Here is a 20245-nt window from a genome sequence, read left to right on the forward strand (position 1 = left end):
TTCAACCAAAAGGGAGACTGCAACCAAGAAATCAGAAGGAGATTGAGACTGTGCAGGGCAGCCATGAAGGAGCTAGAAAAGATTCTTAAGTGTTAGGATGTGTCACTGGCAGCTGAGGTCAAGTTAATTCACGGCATCGTATTCCCTGTTACTATGTATGGATGTCAAAGCTAGACAATGAAGAAAGCTGATAGGAAGAAAGTAGATCTCTTTGAAATGTGGTGTTGGAGGAGAGTGTTATGGATACCGTGGACCGCCAAAAAAAACAAATCAGTGGGTTCTAGATCAAGTCAAGCCTGAACTGTCCCTAGAAGCTAAAATGACTAAACTGAGGCTGTTGTACTTTGGTCACGTTATGAGACGACAAGAGTCACTGGAAAAGACATTCATTCTAGGAAAAGTTGAAGGCAGCAGGAAAAGAGGAAGGCCCAACATGAGATGGGGGGACTCTATAAGGGAAGCCACAGCCCTCAGTTTGCAAGGCCTGAGCAAGGCTGTTAAGGATAGGATGTTTTGGAGAACACTGATTCATAGAGTCTCCATAAGTCGGAAGCGACTTGATGGCACTTAACATACACAACGTGTTCTTTAGAAAGACTTGGCTGAGAGCCATGTAGGGCAGGGAAGGTGCCCCATTCACCTGCCCCCATTGTCCAGTGGCTGCTGCCAGCCCGATGACTTCCCTTGTTGCCCCCCCCCCCCCAGGCGGTGTGCTGTCTGGATCATCTCCACTGCTGCCCCACCGGCTTCCGTTGTATCCCAGAGTTCAGCACATGTTCCAAGGACGGGGAGAATATCCCTTGGCTGGAGAAAAGGCCCGCGATTGTGCGCGACACCTCTTTGAGCGGGGATGTCAGGTGTGACGACACAATGAGCTGCACTGACGGGCAGACCTGCTGCCGAACGAAGGAAGGGGGCTGGGCATGTTGCCCTCTCCCTCAGGTGAGTTGAGTTGGTGGACTCCAGAACCCTTTGCTTTCCTGGGGTGGGTGATTTAGTTGACTCCTCCCCTCCCCAAGTGGACAAGAAGCACTTCCTCCTCCTGTCTCATTTTATCTGGAGGCCCAGTTCCCAAGGATGGATCTGCACATCCCTTCTGTGGTGATGCCTAGACTTGAGAACTAGTGGCTTCATTCTGACTTTGGGTGGATCGGGTCAGGTGAGCGCAGCAGACCTTTGGTTGACTCACTGATTGGCAGGAGGGCATTGTTCTAAAATATTATTTTTTGTGGTAATATGAAACATGGCCTGGTTTTGGTCATGGGCTCGTTTCACTGATATGGAGAAGGGTACATTGTTTACTCACCGAGAAGGTCCTTTCCGCTCTGAAGTAGAAGGGTATCTTGATCTTTGGGTGTTTCTCGCCCATTGCTAGGGGTAGACAGGACTAAACTAACAACTGTCTCCTGGCAAGGAACACCTCCCCTTCCAGTTATTCTACAGCAAGCTAAAGAGACGGGGAAAAGCACTCACAAACAAGGAGTACAAACAACAATAAGCTGAACTATAAACTTAGAACCAATGTATTGCTACAATATTATTAGACCAATCGAATCCGTAGGCCAGTTTGGTGTGCTTCAGTCCACCCTTATAAGATGATGTTGTCATCTCCGGGTGGGCAAGATGCCCTTCTACTTCAGAGTGGAAAGGACCTTCTCGGTGAGTAAACAATGTACCTTTCCCGCTCTGAAGGAAGGGCATCTTGATCTTTGGGCTCTCCAAGAGCAATGATATAATGGGTGGGAACTTAGTCCTCATCATCTTCCACCACGTGCTGTAAAATACATCTGCCGAATGCTGCTTCAGATGCCATAGTATTGATTCGATAATGTCTAATGAAAGTAGTCACTTTGGACCAAGTAGCCACTTTACAGATCTCTTAGTCGAGGCTTGTTTGAAAAATGCGGCCAACGTGGCTGCGCTTCATAGTGAATGGGCTGTGATCCCATTCAGAACTTGGAGACCACTGGCTAGGTAGGCTTATCTGATGCATTGTCTAATGGATATGCTGATAGATGGTTGGGACATGCGAAGTCCCTTGTTGGGTGCAGAAATGGAAATAAACATAATTTTTCCTAATGGATTCAGTTCTAGATATATAAATATGAATAGCTCTACTCAAGTCCAAGGTGTGCCAACTCTGCTCTCTGGGAATAGAAGGATTAGGACAAAAGGAAGGGAGGTGAATCCCCTGAGGCTGGTGAAACCGGGAACCCACTTTGGGGGTGAACGAGGGATCAGTACGTAGAACGACTTTATCTTTGTGAAAGATACATAAGTCCTTGCGAATAGAGAGGGCCCCCAATTCCAAAACCCTCCTGGAAGAGGTTATGGCAACTAAAAATAAGGTCTTCATCCTTACTAATCGTAAGGGAACTTCCCTCATAGGTTCGAAGGGACTTTTGGTTAGAGCAGAAAGTACAGTGTTCAGTCTCCAGGTAGGGAAGCGGTGAGTCACCAGAGGGGTAGATTGAGCTACTCCTTTAATAAAAGCCTTAACCTGAGGATGCTACGACAGAGGAATCCCATCAATATCCAGACAGACTGAGGCAATAGCAGAAACTTGCTTTCGTAAAGTTGCCGCTCTAAGGCCCTGCTGTGCACCATTTTGTAAAAGGTCCAGTAACTGAGGTAGCTTAGGAGAGATAGGGTTGATTGTCTTCCGGTGACACCACCTGGAGAAGGCTTTCCAGGTGTATTGATATATCCTTGTAGTAGAAGGACATCTGGCTTTAAGGATGGTCCCCACCACCTCCACGGAAAGACCAAGGGCTAAGAGCCTTGCCCTTTCCACATCCAAGCGGTCAATTGAAACCACCCTGGATCTGGATGAATCATTGGTTCCTGTAGAAGGAGATCCGAGGATGTCGGAATCTGCCAAGGTGCCCTGGTGGAGAGCCCCATGAGTGCCGGAAACCACGGCCGGTGTGGCCAATTGGGAGCGATCAGGAAGACGTCTGCTCTCTCCGCCCTTATCTTCCTGATGATCTTCAGAAGGATAGACAGTGGTGGAAAGGCATATAGGAGATCCGGAGGCCGCTGAGTCAGAAGAGCATCCACTTGCTCTGCTTTTGGATGGTAGAACCGGGAGAAGAACCTATCCCCCTGACGATTCTGGACTGAGGCGAACAGATCCACTGTGGGCGTTCCAAATCAGCTGGTGATGGGTTGAAAGACTTGTGTATTCAGCATCCATTCCACTTCCTGGAGGGTCTGACGGCTTAACCAATCTGCCTGAATGTTGTGAATGCCCCGTACATGTTCTGCCCTGAGAGACAAAAGGTGTTTTTCTGCCCAGATCCTGATGGCCGATGACTCCTGGTGCAGGCGAGAGGAGCAAAACCACCCTGCTTGTTGATGTGGGCCTTGGTCGCCACATTGTCTGTCCTGATTAGCGCATGTTTGTTTCTGACAAGGTCATGGAATTTGATGAGGGCTAGGCGTACTGCCCTGAGTTCGAGGAGATTGATGTGGAGAGTTGTTTCTGACTGACTCCATACGCCCTGAGCCAAAGAGTCTGCCACCGTGGCTCCCCATCCCTCGAGGCTGGCGTCTGTAAACACCTGGACTGGCTGTTTGTGTAGATACGGTTGTCCGACTGTTGACTTTGGTCCACCATAAGAGGCTCGTCCTGGCCACCAGACTGAGGGAGAGGGTCTTGTCTATCTTGTGTGTGATGAACAGCTGGAATGGACGCAGTGCTGCTTGAAGTGATCAGGAGTGGAAGTGAGCCCAAGGAATCAGGCCTAGACAGGATACCATGAGGCCTAGGAGCCTTGTCAGAGCCATCAGTCGATGTTGTGACAACTTTAGCATGGACTTGGCCACTGCCACAATTTTGCGGGCCTTGTCTGTTGGGAGGAAAATACTGAATTGGTGGTGGAATCTATGACCACTCCCAGATCTAGGATCCTCTGTGACGGGCTTAGCAAGTTTTGGCTTTGATTGTAAGATAGCCGTGCGTTTCGAGTGCCGTGATGACTCGAGTGGAGTGCTGAAGTGCCAGGTTGTATGAGGTGGCGCATATGAGTAGCTCGTCTAGGTAGGGATGTACTTGGATTCCTTCCTTAACATCGCCACAATAGCTACCATCACTTTGGAAAAAAGAAAAAAAACTCGGGGGGGGGCAGATGTCAACCCAAATGGTAGTGCCCTGAACTGTAAATGGAGGTTCATATAGTTGAATCGCAGAAGGTGCCGGTGGGACTGATGGATGGGATATGCATATAAGCCTCTGTGAGATCTATGGATGTCATGAAGGTGTTTGGACGCAGTGCCTCTATGATGGTTCGCAGTGTCTCCATGCAAAAATGTTTGGCCTGGATGAATCAATTGAGAAATCTGAGATCCAGGATAGCCCTCCAGTCCCAATTCTTTTGGGGACTGTGAAAAATATGGAGTAAACTCCCTGGAGACGTTCCTGAATAGGTACTTCCTCTATGGCTCCGATCTGGGTCAAGTGAGGAATGGCTTCCATCATTCTCTGATGTTTTACAGCACTGCGGTAGTATGGCGATGCGACAAAGCGATCTGGAGGCTTGTGATGAAATTCTATTAGACATCCCTGCTGAATTAGTTGTAGTACCCAGGCATCTGTCTGGGAGTGGCGCCACAGTGAAGGGAAAAGTTGTAACCTTCCCCCCACCACTGGATCCCTGACGTCACTGCTTATTTCCTTTGAAGAATTTGTCAGATTTGTCCGCCCTAAAGGACTGTGGTTGTGAGGGGTGGTTGAATCTGTTGAAACGTCGAAAGGACCCTCTCTGAGGAGCCCATTGTGGACATCTCTGATCCTGTCTGAACCTGGATAAGGTATGGTAGGATTGAAAGGACTGAGAGTATTGGCCAGGATGGGGTTCCTTTTTATGGGATTTAAGGATCGCCTGATTTTATCCTTAATTTCGGAGAGCATCCTATCTAGTCTCTCTCCAATAACTTTCCACCCTTGTATGGCTGACCCATTAACATGGTCTTGGACCTGGACTCAGTCAACCATGGCCTTACCCATAGGGCCCTGAGAATGGCTGTATTGGAGGCGACTGCTCTAGCAGCGAAGATCACTACGTCCAAGGAGGCATCTGCCATAAAGGAGGATGCCTTTAGCACTCAAGACAGCCCCTTGGCTATTTTTTTTTTTAATCTGTGGTGGGTAGAAGCTTGAGTGAGCTTCTTTATCCAGGCATTTGAAGCCCTAGCCATGAGTGCTATAGTGGTATTGGCCTGAACAGACAGTGCAGCTGCCTCATGCACCTTTCTGGAAAGAAATTCCATTTTCCTATCGAACTGATCTTTAATAAAGCCCACTCCATCCTCCGCCAGGAAGTCAGAGGATTGAAGGGCAGAGATAGGGGTATCTACCACAGGCAATTCCAACATATCCATTGCATATGAGGCCATAGCATATAGTTTCTTGGCATTGCCAGAGAACTGTTTATTATGTAGGGGTTTGTCCCATTCAGCTCTAGTAACTTTCTCAAAGTAATCTGGTAAGGGGACCTTAATAGTCTGGGCCTCCATTGTGGGAAATATTCCTTGGAACCTTTACATCTGGATTTAGACTTAGATTCCTCAGGTGCTTCAGCTTCATCAGATAGGTCCAAAGCAAAAAGTGCCTTGGGCAAAAGAGGCTGGAAATCATCAGAACAGAACAGCCAAGGCTGCTGTTCCTGAACAATGGGGAGTTCTTCATCTGAAACGAACTCTCCCTCCTTATTGTCAGCCTCAGAATCCCTATCCACAGGGTAGGTTTCATTTATCTGCTTTTGGTAGGTTTCTTTTCTCTTCTCTTGGATATTTGGCACAGCTTTCATAGCTGCCTTAGTGGGCCACTGCCTTTGGCTGTAGCCAGGCTCCTCCTACATGGGTTCAAATATGGCTGAGGACCCAGGGGAAGATGTCCAACTATATGTGTCCTGAGACGGACCTTCCCAGGAGCCGTCCGGGCCAGGTTCCAGCCCCACCCGGGGTCCCCGCGGGAGTTCCCCCCCATTGAGGCAACGGCGGCCGACTACCGAGGTACCCATCCCTCCGGGGGCGAGCCTGTGGAAAGCCCCTCACCTTCTTTCTCCTCCCCAGGCCCCCGACGCGGCAACAAGGCGGCGAACTCTCCCGGGAGCGGCAAGGCCGGTCGCCGCGCCCCTGCAACAGACGCGGCCAGAATGACGCGCGCCGCCGAACCCCACCCCGCGCAACAGCTGTGCTTCGGGAGGGCGCAGGCGGGGAGGGGAAGAGCTCGTCAGCGGGCGGCCCACCAGCCTCTCGCAAAGGCGGGCCTAGGTCCTTGTTTGGGACTTCCGGGGGCGGGCTGGGGGAGGGTTGGGGGCAGGACCTCTCTGGCCTGGAGAGGATAAAAGGCCAGAGAGGAGCCACGGCCGGGGAGGATTGCAGCACGAGGTGTGCGAGTTGAAGCTGATTCTCGACACCCTGACTGCGTCCGAGGGGGGGGAGAGCTCTGACTCCCCCTCGGACTGGTCTGAGGCCGAGGAGGCTCCTCCGGCCCTCCCTCCCTGCAAGGCAGAGACCCCGGGGGCTGCAGGGGACAAGGCACGGCGCGACAATATGAAAACCCTTGAGGAAGTGGCTGAAGGAGTCTTTGAGAAGGGTAACCCTGCCGGAAGGGTAGGATAAGAGATTGGAGCCTCTGAAAATGTCTTTCCATGGAGCCCTCTATCATATTATATACTTGTTCACACGTGGGGTTCTTGGGGGATCCCCCTTCCTCAGAAGGGGGGTTACTTTACCCTCTGTAGGTATCCTGGGCTCCACATCCAAGGCACAGCAGAGGATCCAGTGGGGACCTTAGAGGTCGAAGCGGAACTCTGCTTAAGCTGGCGCTTGTGGCTACTGCCTTTTTTCCCGCCATTAGACTTGTTTTTCTTCAGCGATTTCCCAGACGAAGTAGATGGCGGTGGCAACTTTCCGGTCTCCCTCTCCGATAGTCCGCCAGGGCGGCTAACGGCGGGATCCGATTTTAAGGCCAGCTCTTGATCTGCATCGGAAAGGAGCTCGATGTCCTCCAGTGCAGCTTCTCCAGTAGCCATTTCGTTTGCTGCCTCTTTCCCATGGCTTAGCTGTTCTCCCGCGGCTCAGCTGATAGTCGGCAGAGCCGGGAGCTTAAATTTAAAAAGCGATTGAATACAACAAGGTAAGGAAAATGATCTATTCTAACCTAATTTCATTAGACCTCGGCAGCAGCTATGGCTGCAACGCTCTCACCCCAGCGAAGGCAGGAGAAGAACTGGAAGGGGAGGTGTTCCTCGCCAGGAGACAGGAAGTTGTTAGTTTAGTCCTGCCTACCCCTAGCAATAGGCGAGAAACACCCAAAGATCAAAATGCCCTTCCTTCAGAGCGGGAAGAGTTGTTTTTTATATGCCGACTTTCTCTACCACTTAAGGGAGACTCAAACCGGCTTAAAATCACCTTCCCTTCCCCTCCCCACAACAGACACCCTGTGAGGTAGGTGGGGCTGAGAGAGTGTGACTAGCCCAAGGTCACCCAGCCGGCTTCATGTGAAGGAGTGGGGAAACCAACCCGGTTCACCAGATTAGCGTCTGGCGCTCATGTGGAGGAGTGGGGAATCAAACCCGGTTCTCCAGATCTGAGTCCACCGTTCCAAACCACCGCTCTTAACCACTGCACCATGCTGGCTGATTAATTGGCTGCCTTTAACCAAATGGGTTCCACTTTGGTGTGGGAAAAAGGTGGGATGGAAGTCAAACCAGTCAAACAAAAATTATTCATTTGACCGGTCAGTGATAGTGACTTGATGTGATTGGCCAGTGTGGTGTAGTGAGGAGGGTGCCCAGCTGGAATCTGGGACCACCTGGGTTCGAGTCCCCACACTGCCATGGAAGCTCACTGGGAAACCTTGGGATAGTCTCACAGCCTAAGCTACCTTCTAGGATGGTTGTTGTGAGGCTAAAATGGCGGCAGGGAGAATATGGCATCACAGGTCATTGAGGAGAAAGAAAAGGTGTACATAAATAAGTATGAGTCTTGTTTTGGTAGGGATTTGGGGGTGTCTCCTCCCTGTTTTATCTTTCATCATTGTCCTTCCTGCCTTTTTTGTGTGCATCATCTTGGGCAATGCCTCCCCCCCCCCAAAAAAAAGGTGAGAAATACTCTCTAGACATCACCCCAAGATGCTGATGCATTCGATGCTGGACTTGCCGAAATGCACACTGAACAGAACGGCATCCTGAATCCTTGCAAAGGCCTGGTGGGAATTGGTGTGTGTGTCTGTGTGGAGGGGATGCATATTGGAGCACCTGGTTTGCTTCCAACATTTATACCCCTCCTGTCAATGCAGTCAGGGCAGAGCCAGCGTGGAGTAGTGATTAAGAGCGGTGGTTTGGAGCGGTGGACTCTAATCTTGAGAACCGGGTTTGGTTCCCCACTCCTCCACATGAAGCCAGCTGGGTGACCTTGGGCTAGTCACAGTTCTCTTAAGAGCTCTCTCAGCCCCACTTACCTCACAAGGTGTCTGTTGTGGGGAGGGGAAGGAGATTGTAAACCGGTTTGATCCTTAAGTGGTAGAGAAAGTCGGCATGTAAAAACCAACACCACTACTTATTCTACATACATAGAGCCCCCTCAGAAGAGGCCTGGAAGGTGTCATCTAAGCTCATAACACTTGAGGAGACCGACGAAGCTTCCTGGCTGAGCTGGGGTCAGACTCTGCACTTGGAGCTGTAGGGGTTTTTCTTCCTCACACTCCTTGATTCATATACATTGGGAGGGATTTGAATTAGTCCGGGGTTCCACCAGAGTCCTGGGCTTGTTTCTTCTTCTCCATAGGCCATCTGTTGCACTGACCATGCGCACTGCTGCCCCAGTGGCCACACCTGTGATGTGCAGAACGGCACCTGCGTCCCAAGGAGTCCCCCACCCCTAGGGCTCTCAGTGGTTCCGGCACCTGCCAGGCTGGTGAAATGCGCTGACCAAAAATACTGCCTCGATGGGCAGACCTGCTGCCAGGGTGTGGGCACCGGGAACTGCTGCCAGCTACCAAATGTGAGCGAAGCCATGATTGAATGCTTTAACTCTGTGCAAAAGGGATAGAGGCAGGCTGCTGGCAGGCTGGCGTGGAGCTGCCTGTCAGTAGAGCATCAGGGGTGTGAGGTGCAAAATAATTAAAGCTTTGTGCCCATTTAGCACCAAGAAAAGCTGTCGCTGCTTTTCTCGTTGCTCTTTTGGCTGGCAGAGGGAAAAGGCCCCGTCTCCTGACTGTGGCAGGCCTGCCTAGTCCTCTTCTGAGACGTCACTGGGCATTGTTTGCACAGGTTTGGGCCCAGGGTTGTAGCGCCGCCTTCAGGTTTTTCCAGTGGATGCTCCAGCCCCAGTGCCCAGGCATCTTGCTCTGGGTGGTCCAGAGCTGCCTCAAGCCCTCAGATCTGTGTCCACCTAGTGCAGAACTGCCAATCCTGACTGGCGGCAGCATTTTCAGGATCCTGCGAAGAGGCCAGGGAATTGCCCTTGGGAGCTGTGTACAAATCATGCATCCCATAGCTCAGCTAAGGCTTTTCTCAAATTGCTGCCTCCTGAGGAAGAGCAGACTCTGAACGGGAACGATACTGAGGCCGCTTGGAAAGAGATTTCACCCCATTTTGGTAGCCCCCTCTGGCTCTGAGCCAGCCTGCCAGGTGCTTGGCCCATGTCTTTCTCTCGGCCCCTGCAGGCTATTTGCTGTGAGGACCACCGGCACTGCTGCCCTTCGGGCTACACTTGCAACCTGGAAGCCCAGACTTGCGAGAAGCAGCAGCCCGAGTCCCCTGCTTCCGTGGGAGTGCAGCTCTCGGTCTCACTGAATCCTTCGCGTGCTGCCACGTCCAGCCACGATGTGTCCTGCGATGCTCAGCACTACTGCCACGATGGCCAAACTTGCTGCCTGAGCAGCACAGGAGGATGGGCATGCTGCCCTTACAACAAGGTGAGTGCCTAGGCTGTGGAGGTTGGCGGGCAGGAAATGATTGGGCAGGAGTTCAGGTTGGGGTAAAAGGAGGCTGCCCTGTTAGAAAAACCAGAACTGTTTGGACTTCAGGCTGCAAATGGAGCGCTTCCAAAAAGAGGGCTGGAAATGTAGAAAGTGGCTTTTAACAGGCTAAGGGGCAGCTCAAGGCTGTTGTGCCACCCCACCTGTGCTTGCCAAGTCTGAGAGGGCTTGAGCTCAGACCCGGCTGGGGGCTGTGGAGACACAGGGGATGATGCCAGCCACCTTCCCTGCCAGTTTTTAAGATGGGAGGCTCTGTGAGGCATCAGTGCCCTCCTCACGGTGCCCTCCTTAAGCAGTGACTTCGGGTGGCAAGGCTTCAGAACTGGCCCTGGCAAGGGGGTCCCAGTTCAGGTAGGCCCCTTTCTGAGGCTGTTTGGGGCCCCATCAGCTCCCTCCTGCGATGTTGAACTGAGCAGTAGTGGGCTGTGGGGAGCTGAAACCGTACTGGCCCAAATGCCCCCTTTGGCTTGTTGCATAGCAGCGGTTTCTTAAGGAAGAGAGTGCCCACGTGGATGGTGAACTGGTCTGTATTTTGGCCTGCTGCTTCTAGCCCTGAGAGGCTTAATGCTGTGTCTTGTGTGGCTCAGCAGCATTGGCTCCTTTCTCTCCAAACCAACCTTATTCCTTGTCTGTTGCCTGCTGGACGTTTTTACGGATGTTTTTCTCCCCCTCTCTATCGCCTTTCTTGTTTTAGTGGTGGTGGTGTTTTTAAATTAGCAGCCACTTCAGAGCCAGCATAGTGCAGTGGGTAAGAACAGTGATTTGGAGCAGTGGAGTCTGATCTGAAGAACCAGATTTGATTCCCCACTCCTCCACGTGAGCGGCAGACACTAATCTGGCGAACTGGATTTGTTTCCCTGCTCCTGCACACGAAGCCAGCTAGGTAACCTTGGGCTAGTCACACTGTCTCAGCTCCACCTACCTCACAGGATGTTTGTTGTGGGGAAGGGAAGGTGACTGTAAGCCAGTTAGATTCTTCCTTAAGTGGTAGAGAAAGTCGGCATATAAAAACCAACTCTACTTTTTCTTCTTTAAGGATGCAGTTGAGTCAAAATGGCAAAGTGGGCATTTGAAAAATGTCCAAGTGGCTGAAAGCAAGGTGTTCCTCCCCCCTCCCCCGAAAAAAGAGGCACCTTCTTCCCCTTGGCATGTAAACCTTTAGGCTTCACCTCTCTCCCCCCTCCAGGGATCCTGCTGCTCTGACCGTCGCCACTGCTGCCCCTCTGGCTTCCGCTGCTCCCGCACGGGGTTGCAGTGCGTGCAGAAAGGGCCCCGTCGTTGGGACGCCGGTGTGTTCTCCTCACGCTCCGCACAAGCACTCCCATTGCTTTGAAGTGCCTTTTGGGGTGTGCTTACCCCAAGATTGAGGCGGCAGAGAGCTGTGCTTCTCCAGGGAGGAATGCAAGGCACGGGAGCCGATTCTGCTGGGTTGTTGTTCCAGTCCTGGGGGGAGGAGTCTCCTGCTGTCCTCCACTGGCCTGCTTGGAAGGGCGACAGGCAGCCGTCTCCCCTTCTCCAAGGCCTTGTCTACGGTCACAAGCCGGCTCTCGTGGCCGGTTCTTAATTTCTTGCCCTGCCGAGTCCACCACCGAAATCGAGACTGCTGTTGGGGATCGAGGAAAGCTGACCTGCTTCTGCCAGGCCGTTTTGTGGGCCCGGCCTTTTGCTTCGCTGCTCTTGACCCTGGGTGTTTTTAAAACTTTTTTCATGTACTCATTTAAAAAACCAAATCAGTTTGGCGCTGGGTTGGCAGCCAGGGAGGGCTGCTTGCCCTTGTGCCCCCGGGCACATTTTCTCCTGCTGAACCTCTTACAGTGCTGCCCAGGGCCTTTAAGATTCTGTGTGTCTGTATGGGGTTTTTTAATTCCCTCCCTCACGTTTTAAACTGGCAACCACGGCACCGCTGCGTGGAGAAACCAGCCTGGGGTTTGTGTATTTAACTTGCAGCCCTGGGGCAGAGTTGGGAGAAAAGGAGGTGGGGGGGATCTGGCTTGCTGGGTCTAGTTTTGTGCAGCTGAGAGAAAGTTGGTGAGGGCCGCTGCCTGCTGCCTCTCAGCCAGTCTCCCCTTTTCCCACCCACCCCCTACCCCCATGCAGGGCAGCCACACAGCCTGTCCCCTCCCCTTCCTCTCTCTGCTGATCAGAGTCTACGTTTGGGGAGGCATGGAGAAGCTGATTCCGTTTTCAGATTCTGAGTGTTAATGCTCCCAGTGAAAAAATCCATTAAATGATTGATTTAAAAGTGTCAGGTGCGATAGCAGCGTGTTTTTGATGAGCGAGGGTGGTCTTACTCATGCATGCTGGAATGGACCAAGGCAAACCCTGAGTGAAGCTGACCTCCAGCTGGAGAAGAACTCGCATCTGGATTCTCTACAATCTGCTGCGCCCCAAACTCTTCTCCAGAACTACAGAAATCTGAGTAACCAGGTAGGCAGCTCAACCCAGGAAAGGTGTTGCTCCCTCAAACAATTTCCGAGACGGGGCTTCAACCCTGTGTGCTTGGTGTGCTCCAGGTCAGCAAAACTCACTCATAATATCCAGTCATGTCAGTGGGTTGCACTTATTCGCTGGGCAGAAAAAATGTGTCTTGTCTGTGATCCACAGACACTGTTGTGATGAAGGAAACTCAAACGCCTTCTTGATCGACTTGTGGTCTGTTTGCCAGTCATGAATAGGAAGCCTGTTTTTTGTCGGGCAATTCAGACCTATTTGGCTGACTTTTTCATATACTCAAACAGTGCAGTACAGGGCAGTTGTCAGTGTTCAATGGATGTGTGTTCTCAGGCCATTGGAGTCCTCCTTCCTCTTCTCCCTCCCCCACAGACCCATTGTGTGGGGAAAGTGCCATTAAGTCACAGCTGACTTTTGGCGACCCAGTAGGGTTTTCAGGGCAAGAGACGTTCTGAGGTGGTTTGCCGTTGCCTACCTTCATGTTGGCTGAGAGTTCAGAGAGAACTGTGACTGACCCAAGGTCACCCAGCAGGCTTCCTGTGGAGGAGTGGGGAATTGAACCCGGTTCTCCAGATTAGAGTCCGTCGCTCTTAACCACTACACCACCCTGGCTCTCCACCCCAAATAAGCAGTGAGCAAATCAGGCAGTGATTATAAATCCTTACAGCTTGGTGTTCAAGTCCATGTTATTGATATTATTTTTTGCATGTCGCCCAGCTTTATGGGAGCTGTTGTTCCGCACACATGTCATTGAATTACCTGACCATCCATGACCCTGGGTAGAATTTTCTTCCCTAGCGAACAAATACAAATACCTCTCCAAGCAAAGAAACAAAACTTTACCACCACAGCTGTTTGACTGCCGTTCGAGGCAGGCAGTGGACAAACAGCTTTGACAGTTTGCCTTTTGGGGGATTGTGGCTGTCAAACACGGTGTTTGGGCTATGACATTGGGGGACTCCCTGAAGCGGTCTGCCGTTCAGAGAATAAGCTTCTAGAATCAACCCCTTCCAAAGAGATGTTGTCCTACTCAGCTTAAATTCCTACAATAAGCAGGACACAACTTGAACTTAAACTAAGTTCTTTTTATTGTAAAAGCTTCAAATAAAATATGTGCTATGTGAATATATGTATGTCTTTAAAATGTTTATAACAGAATACAAGCAAGCTCGATATAATGAAGTCTTAAACCTAAGAGTAAAACAGTTAAAAAGATCTGATTCAAATGTCTATCATAACATAAGAATTTAAACACATACCAAATTCAGTTTTTGAGACCCTCTAACGCAATAGATTAGAGAAATCTGCCTATCAGTATTTTTAAACCTATATTTATATCTCTATGATATAATTAATTAAACCATTCAATTAGTTAAAACATAACATAGGAATTAAAGTACCAAAACCTTCTAGGAGCTGTCTAGAATCAGGACCTGTTTAAAACAGGCAACCTCCTTATCTCAGGCTGACCGTTTCACCTTGCTTTCTGTTTGGGAGGCCTGGGTCTGACCGAGCCTGGTTCCCATGGTAGATTACAGTTATCACACAAACGGAGAGAAAGCAGTCATAACAAACTTCTGAGAAACAGAACCTTGAAGGCCAGCTGCCTGGCGATCACATTCTGCCCCCCTTAAGGCCTCCCCTCCCCTTCTCATTCGATGGGGCAGGTTTATCCGGATATGAGGCATGAAACTGATGTAGTAGGCGAGGGGCGGAGATATGACGATGCTTAACCCATTTGTCATGGGCGGGGCTGAAATGCTTACAACGGACTAGGTACTCCAGCCCCCCCCCCCCATGGATACGGCAGTCAAGAATCTTGAAAACTTCGCAGTGTTCCTCCCCACCACCACCACCATTTCGGGAACCTCGGGGATTTTCTAGGTGCCACTGAGGTGCTGGCACGTACTGTTTCAGTAAACTGACATGAAACACTGGATGGATTCTCTTTAACGTTTTAGGCAGTTGCAACTCCACCGTTACCTCGTTAATGATTCGAGAAATAGGAAAAGGCCCAATGTACTTCTCACTTAGCTTTCTAGAGGGTCACAGAGACCGCAGATTCTTGGTGGAGAGATAAACCAGATCACCCACCCTGAATGTCCAACCAGGGGCCCGATGCTTGTTAGCCTGGGCTTTATACTGTCTCTTGGCCCGTTCTAGGTTTCTGGTTAACCAAGGCCACGTAGACTGTATGGTTTGAATCCAATCCGATATCTCCGCTCCCCCCTTCTCCCCCGACACATCCACCTGACCCACAGGTCCACATTCTTTGCCATGCACAATGCGGAAGGGACTGAAACCTGTGGACTGATGAACAGAATTATTATATGCGTACTCTGCAAAAGGTAATAGGTCAACCCAATCATCTTGGTGATAATTCACATAACAGAGATAACATTCTAGTACAGCATTGACTCTTTCGTTTTGTCCATCCAGTTGTGGGTGAAATGCACTTGACAATCCTTGTACCACTCCAACTAATTTGAGGAACGCTTTCCAAAATTTGGCTACGAACGCCGACCTGTGGTCGGAAATTATCTTGCGCGGGAACGAATGATATTTGAAAACGTGTTACAAACAAGTGTGCCAGTCTTTGAGCCGAGGGCATGCCAGCGCAAGGGACTAGATGCACCTGTTTGGAAAAAAGGTCAGTAATCACCCATAGTACAGTTTTCCCCTGGCTTAACGGCAGATCAGTCATGAAATCCATGGCAATGACTTCCCATGGCCCCTGAGGCACTTGTAAAGGTTTTAGTAGCTTGGTGGGCTTGCTGGTAGGACGTTTCGTGGTGGCGCATATTGGACAGCTGCGGATGAAGCAGTCCAGGTCTGAAAGCATACCCGCCCACCAGAACTGACGACAGAGCAAATGCAACGTTTTAACGAAACCAAAGTGTCCAGTGGTTTTCGCAAGTCCTAACACTTCCGCCCGTAAAGCTTTAGGCATGTACAATTTAGTGTCTTTCACCCACATTTCCCCCCGTCGCTCAAGACCAGAAGGTAGGGCATTGTTACTCATCTCAGCTTGGCATTCGCTGATCAAAGCGTCACGGAAGGAACTGTGCAGTCCTTCCGGGACGACAGGTTCACTTCCTGCTGGGCTGGAGCGTTACTGCTAGCATCTCCAAGCGACAGCAGAGGAGCAGGAGGTGAAGCCCCCTCAGTGGGCGGAGAGGAGTTACGGTCTGCCGCGCTTGAGCGCGCGTTTGAACTGCTAGGGTGGGTAGGATACCTCTTTGCTCTGGAGTAAACAGGGATTCGGTGGGGCGCTCCACCTTAACTGGGTATTGGGGGAGCCGGGAAAGAGCATCAGCTAAGAGGTTTTTCCTGTGTTTGATCACAAAACGAAATCGAGAAAAGAAGTCTGCCCATCTAACTTGTTTTGCGGTGAGTTTGTGAGTCCCAGTTAAGGCCTCAAGGTTCTTCTGATCCGTCCAAACCTGGGAAGGGAGTTTCAGAACCTTCAAGAAAGTGTCTCCAGACTGTCAATGCGTGTTTCACCGCTGCTGCTTCTTTTTCCCAAATGGGCCAATTAAGCTGAGCTTGGGAAAATTTCTTTGAGAAATAGGCACATGGGTATAATTGGCTGTCCTCACCCTCTTGCAAAAGAGCCCCTCCCATGGCTACTTCAGAAGCATCTACTTGGACAATGAATGGGCGGTCACAATCCGGATGCTTCAGCACCGGTTCAGACTTAAACAAACGTTTCAAAGTCTCAAAGGCTACCTGACATTCCGGGGTCCAGTCTATTCTTGCGGAAGGCTGGGTAGCAGCAACCCCCTTCCCCTTGGTCTTTAGAAGATCAGTAATTGGAAGCACCACCTGTGCAAAATCGCTGAGGAAATTCCGGTAAAAGTTAGCGAAACCGAGAAATCTTTGCACCTCTTTGCGAGTAGTTGGCGGCTCCCAATTCACCACCGCCTGTACTTTGTCCGGGGCCAATGGTTAACCCTTGATGCAAAATCCTGTAGCCTAGAAACGTTAGTTCTTTTTTATGGAACTCACATTTGGAAACCTTAGCATAGAGGTGGTTTTCTCTGAGATGTTGCAAAACCTTTTTGACCAAAGTAACGTGCTCATCCAAGGTTTGGGAGTAAATGAGAATGTCATCTAAGTAAACCACCACTCCTTTAAACAACAAGTCATGAAGGATTTCATTAATCATTTGCATGAAAACCCCCAGAGCTCCTTTCAACCCAAAGGGCATCACAAGGTATTCAAACATCCCAAAGCAACTAGAAAAGGCAGTTAATGGCTCATCCCCCTCCCGAATGCGATAATACGCTTCCACCAGGTCCAGTTTAGTGAAAATGCGCCCTTCTTTTAGTTGGCTTAAGAGGTCCAGGATGAGGGGGATGGGGTAGGCATTGGTTTGGGTGACCACATTTAGTTTGCGAAAGTCTATACAAAGTCGCAAGTCACCTGTCTTTTTACGCACAAAGAAGGCAGGAGCGCAGTGGGGAGCCGTGGAAGGGTGGATAAAGCCCCATGCCAGATTCTTGTCAATGAAGTACCGTTTTTTCCTTAGGATTCATAGGATAAATCTTACTCTTTGTTAGCTTCTCCCCCCCCCCCACCTCAATAGCATAGTCCGTCTCGTGGTGGTGGTGGGGGTAGAACATCACACTCTTTAATATCAAAAACGTCAGCAAAATCCAGATACTCGGGGGGTAATTGGGAGATGTTGGAAGCACCCCCGACCTCTGCCGTCGAGGCAGGAACCTTGACTGCCACCTCCCTCCGGTGACGTTCGCATTGCGGCTGAACAAACTCAATTGTTTTTGCTACCCAGATACCCAAAAGTTTGTTATGACTGCTTTCTCTCCGTTTGTGTGATAACTGTAATCTACCATGGGAACCAGGCTCGGCTTGGTAACCAACTGTGCCTTGGTTTTCTGTATATGTTCCAACCTGTCTGTATTCCCCCCAGTAGAGTCCTAATGTTTTTTTAAATATATATATTTATTATTTTTCAATCATTGCCATACATCTCATTTGACAATACATCCTATATACCAATCTTTGACTCGATAAAAATTAAAGAATTATTAGGTGTATGTCTTCAGTATTAAATATAATTAATTATAATTGACTTCCCCACCGACTTCCTCCCTCCCTACAAATAGCTGGTGTCTCCTTTGTATTAATATTTTCTAATCCTTATAAGTCATTATTTTAATGTTATACTTTCCCCTTATTTAATATATTTTGATGAGCAATAATAATATAATATTAATAATAAAGAGAGAAAAAAGGAAAAAATCATTTAAAAAATAAAAACAGAGACATAACAAAACATATTAACATAATTTTCTCCAGTCACTCATCTCTGTCATATAAAATGGATTAGATCTTTAAAAACTTTATATACGCCCAAATAAAAAATCAAGTTGATATCATTTTTCCTCTACCCCCCCCCCCATTTCCCATATTAAGAGTCAAATTGGTATTCTTCCGGCTTTCTTAACCCTTCTTTTTAAACTTTTTCTTCTGTCTGGAGTTTCTGTTGCCATCTGCATGCTTTCTTGAAGTGGTCTCCTGTCTGTGACAATCTTTACCCATTACTCCTTGGGCTGCAGATTCTTCTTCTTGATTTCCTGTAGTATGGTCTGACAGCTCATTGTTTCTTATCAAATAGTTTTTGATATCTTCCAACGAATTGACGGCATGTTTAACTTGTTTATAGGTGAAGGTAAGTCCTTGTGGTAGCAACCAGTTGTATTTTATTCCCTTGTTTCTCAGTGTCTCAGCAAAATCTTTATAGATGGCTCTCTTTTCAGTCAGGTGACGAGGAATGTCTGAGAATTATTAACGGTGTATCATCTACACTTAGATGATTCTCCAGATGAAGTTTCATAATGATATTTTTCATCCTGATGTCAAAGAAGGAGACCAAGATCTCTCTAGCTTTTGTTTTCTGTACCCGAGTTGACAAGGGGATTCTGTATATCTTGTTTATTGCATAATTTAATTCTTGTTCATTTAAATTAAATATATCAGCAAGCGATCTTATGATGGTCTCTCTGGTGCCCCTAGTCTTTTGGGCAAATTACGTATACGCAGGTTAGATCTCTCTGTTGCAGTCCAAAACAACTAGTTGATCTTCTCTCACTCTTCCTGGAGTCGTATTGCTTCAATTTGTTGTGCTTGAGATTTCATGTCCATTTTAACTCCTTTCAATTCTTCAGTGTTGTTTTTAACTGAAAGTTCCATCTTGTTCATGCCATTTTTCATTACTGTAATTTGATCTTTTATTTCCTTGATCTCATTTATTAAGCCATCAAATTTTTGAGTAATAATTAAAGTCATTTGTATAGCTGATTGTTCTTGTTGCATGGAAACCTGTTCAAACTTCTTCTTTAATAATTCAGTTTGCATGGCCAACATTTCCTGTATCTTTTGATGATTACTTTCCATGATGGTCTGTGGCTTTTATATTTTCCAGACTAGTAAGTTAAATATTAGCAGGCAGCTCAGTGCAAAAAAGCTACTAAGTTGTTAGAAGGCTCTGGCTTGGGCTTTGGAGCTTGTTCCAGGAAGTATACAGAGAGGTGTGAGGCAGTGGGCTTTCCGTCGCTCCCACTCTATGATTAAAGAAGGTAGGATTTATTTTGCTGCTACACTGAGTGGGGCACATCCGGCCCAACAGCCCACTATGGTTTCCTGTCTTCCTAGAGAAGCCACTTCCTGAATGAAAATGTGGCTGGAGGACTCTCCTAAGGTAAAGGAATGGAGAATCGAAAGTAAAGGATTTCTCCTCCCCCCTTCTACGCCGCAGCCACCGATTGAGTAGAGTCCTAATGTAAGGTCTGAGTTCACCTGTTGAATCCCAATCACCAAACGTCCAGACAGGGTATTCTAAGAGGCTGGTTTATTTGGGAACCATAAGGTGAGTAGCAGGAACTTACAGGGGAAGGTACGAGGACTCTGCTGGGGGGAATACAGACAGGTTGGAACATATACAGAAAACCAAAGGCACAGTTGGTTACCAAGCCGAGCCTGGTTCCCATGGTAGATTACAGTTATCACACAAACGGAGAGAAAGCAGTCATAACAAACTTCTGAGAAACAGAACCTTGAAGGCCAGCTGCCTGGCGATCACAGTCAAGTTCAACCGTCCTCAACTACAAATGGTGCAGAGCACGAGAGCCAAACGGTGGTTTGCAGGCAGCACCACAGGCCCGCTGGCTCCAGGCTCAGAGGTTCTCTTGCACCTCCTGTGTGAAACGCCACCACAGGCTGGCGTGGCTTCCCTCCCTTGTCCTTCCTAAGTCATGAGGCTCACTGAAATCTTGGCAGGTGGGACTTCTGGGTCGCAGGAGCTCCTTCACTCCCTGTAAGCTGGTTCACGTGGCTTTTGGGTGTCTTAGCAAAAGGGCACCTGCAAAGTGAATGGATCCCTTATTAACTTAGCCTTGTGATGCCACCAGGCAGAGTTGACTCTGGTTATGCTAGGGTTTTTTGGTGGCTCAAGGAAGGACAGTGCCTGCCTCAAAAGGAGCTCTTTCACACTCCAATCCAGCAGTAGGGAAATTCTTGATAAGCCCCCCCCCCCAAGCTGGAGCCGTAAGGTCCAGGTTCTCATTAATGCCCAGGTAATTTGAGGTGGGCCAGGTTGTTTCCTGCCACATGGAAGACGGCTGCTCTACTTCTACAGAGGGTGCAAAGCAGGAAGTCTGGCCTGCCTTGCTAGGGAGGGACCAAGAAGAAATCGCTCTCTTTTGTGCTGCAAATATCAAACAACTAACAGTATACATCAATCGTGTGCCCTTGTGCTTGGCCTTCTGAAAATCTATAAAA

General features: G+C 49.1%; 1 protein-coding gene across 1 annotated transcript in view; it reads left to right on the plus strand.

Moving 5' to 3' along the window:
• The window catches only part of GRN (granulin precursor), a 41793-nt gene extending 30469 nt beyond the window's left edge, over positions 1 to 11324 (plus strand). Inside the window, exons 13-15 of the mRNA XM_056864706.1 lie at positions 706 to 942; positions 9677 to 9928; positions 11178 to 11324. Coding sequence (XP_056720684.1) covers positions 706 to 942; positions 9677 to 9928; positions 11178 to 11324 — 636 coding nt within the window. The remainder of the gene's footprint in view (positions 1 to 705; positions 943 to 9676; positions 9929 to 11177) is intronic.
• The last annotated feature ends 8921 nt before the right edge of the window (positions 11325 to 20245 follow it).

This window comes from Euleptes europaea, chromosome 18 (genome assembly GCF_029931775.1).
Source record: "Euleptes europaea isolate rEulEur1 chromosome 18, rEulEur1.hap1, whole genome shotgun sequence".
Classification (NCBI taxonomy): domain Eukaryota; kingdom Metazoa; phylum Chordata; class Lepidosauria; order Squamata; family Sphaerodactylidae; genus Euleptes; species Euleptes europaea.